The following is a 2292-nucleotide window of genomic DNA, read 5'->3' as shown; positions in this document are numbered from 1 at the left end:
TTGGCAAAGTGGTTCCTGGGAAAAGTAGACCTATTAAGGTTATCCTTAATAATGTATCTGAAGCCAGTCAAATTACGGGGAGCTTCTCTACCGTTGACAGATCTGGCCTTGATGATGCACTTGCTGGTATTTCCATTGCCAGGGATCGTACTCCTGGGGAGGCTAAGTATTTGAATGACCTACGGGATGACCTGAAGAGGAGGACTGATGCTGGGGCCAAGAACCTGACAATCAAGTACCGAAATGGCGTCCCAACTATTGTCCAAAAAAACTAGCCTGTATCAACGGTAAACCAACTCTTAATGTATATTTCCAAAATGTCAATGGACTTAGATCTAAGTTCTCTCTTTTAAAACAAGCCACGGCTACGTGTGTTCATGATGTACTAATTTTGGTCGAGACCAACCTTACAATTGGAATTCATGACTCAGAATTGGGACTCCACAACTTTTCCACATTCAGGTGTGATAGATCTTATGGATACTTATGGAAGTAATAGCGATAAGGACAGTGGTGGTGGTGTCCTCATTGCTGTTGGTTCTTCTCTTCTTTGCGCCCAACTAACTACTTCTGTGACTGATGTTGAGTGCGTCTTCGTGAAGGTTCTTACTAAGGCACTGCCTCTCATTCTGTGTGCAGCCTATATTCCCCCTAACATGCCTATTTCCAAATATAAACGCTTTTGTGATTCCGTAATAGATGTAGCCTCATCCAATCCTGCAATCGATAACTTTGTTATTCTTGGTGACTTCAATCAACCTGACACAAACTGGAAAGATACGTCTTCCTGTTCGCTCAGCAGCGCCTCTCAAAGTCTTGTCGGCTTGGCAGAACTGCTTCAGCTTTATCAGCACAACAGGATTGTAAATCACCGAGGTGTTATTCTCGACCTAGTTTTTACTCCTTTTACTGACACGATAGTAAGCCCAGCTGATGATGTGATAATCCCCGAGGAATTAAATCACCCACCACTAAATTTTTCAATCAACCTCAATTGTGCGAAGACCAATTCGAACCCTTGCTCAAGTCACAACTTCAGACGATGCAACTTGGATGCCGTCTTTGCCTGGATACAGGGATTGTCTTACCCAACGGTTGATTCCACTAAAGCTGAGAAACACTTCACTATATTCTGTAGGAACCTTGCCGATGTTATCAAGCTTAACTATCCCAATAGGAACTCCAAAAGATCAACCTTTCCCAAGTGGTTTACTGCTGAGCTCAGGCGCCTGGTGATCGAGAAGAAAACTGTCCATAGGCATTTCAAAGAGACTGGTGATCTCTCCTTATACGATTCTTTTAGAAAACTTAGAAATCGGTGCAGGCAGTTAGCCGGTGAGTGCTATCGTGACTATACAAACTATGTGGAGTCCGCCATTCCTAATAACATTAAGGTTTTTTGGGCACACATCAACAATCTGAAGAAAGCAAACATCACATCGAACCTGGTGTATAATGATGTTGAAGTGGATGAACCTAGCGGCCAATGCGAGCTATTTGCTGATTACTTTTCGTCAGTCTATACCAACATGTCACTCCCATCATCTGACTTTGACTTTAGAACTTCTGTCAACCTACATAGCCTCGTTTTAACTGCTCAACAAGTGGAATCAAAACTTAAAGCCCTTGATCCCTATAAGGGAATGGGTCCGGACTCTCTACCTCCTGCGGTGATCAAGTACTGCAGTCCAGTTTTGGCCCCACATCTCTCAATTTTTTTCAACACACTGCTCGCCAGTGGCACCTTCCCTGCAAATCTGAAGATTAGTTTTATCACCCCTATTTTCAAATCTGGTGAGCGATCCAATGTAACCAATTATAGGCCGATAGCCATTCAGTCGGTGCTTGCAAAGGTTTTTGAGAGCCTTGTGGTGGATAAACTTGTATTTGATCTCAAGCATGTAATCGCTGAGGAACAACATGGCTTTAGGAGTGGTCGATCGTCCTCTACCAATCTCCTGGTGCTATGTCACATCTGCATTTTCCAGGCGGAGGCAGGTCAATTGCATACTGCTCGACTTCTCAAAGGCGTTTGATAGAGTCAACCACAATCTTCTCATTTCTAAACTGAGAGGCTATGGTATAACGGGATCTCTACTGGAGTGGCTGTCAAGTTACCTGACTAATCGGGGAATGATTGTGAAGTTTGCCGGCTCTTACTCTGAAATGTTTCCAGCCCCGTCTGGTGTTCCGCAAGGCTCGCATTTGGCTCCTCTCCTTTTCAGTCTTTTCATTAATGATATTTGCGAAGTTATCTCTACGGGATGTCTCATGTTCGCTGATGACATCAAG

The 2292-nt window shown here is 43.8% G+C and overlaps 1 protein-coding gene across 1 annotated transcript; it reads left to right on the top strand.

Annotated features, from left to right (window-relative positions):
- The first annotated feature begins 422 nt into the window (after positions 1–422).
- LOC124366765 lies at positions 423–2036 on the top strand. The gene has a single exon (XM_046823365.1). The coding sequence runs from the start codon at positions 423–425 to the stop codon at positions 2034–2036; it is 1614 nt and encodes a 537-aa protein (XP_046679321.1).
- Positions 2037–2292: the final 256 nt, after the last annotated feature.

The sequence above is a fragment of the Homalodisca vitripennis genome, chromosome 7 (genome assembly GCF_021130785.1).
Source record: "Homalodisca vitripennis isolate AUS2020 chromosome 7, UT_GWSS_2.1, whole genome shotgun sequence".
NCBI classification, from domain to species: domain Eukaryota; kingdom Metazoa; phylum Arthropoda; class Insecta; order Hemiptera; family Cicadellidae; genus Homalodisca; species Homalodisca vitripennis.
The sequence above is the reverse complement of the archived record's forward strand: the minus strand, read 5'-3'. Positions and strand labels throughout refer to the sequence as shown.

Coding starts and splice junctions, on each gene's coding strand:
- LOC124366765 (XM_046823365.1), top strand. CDS start 423: ATGACTCAGAATTGGGACTCCACAACTTTTCCACATTCAGGTGTGATA.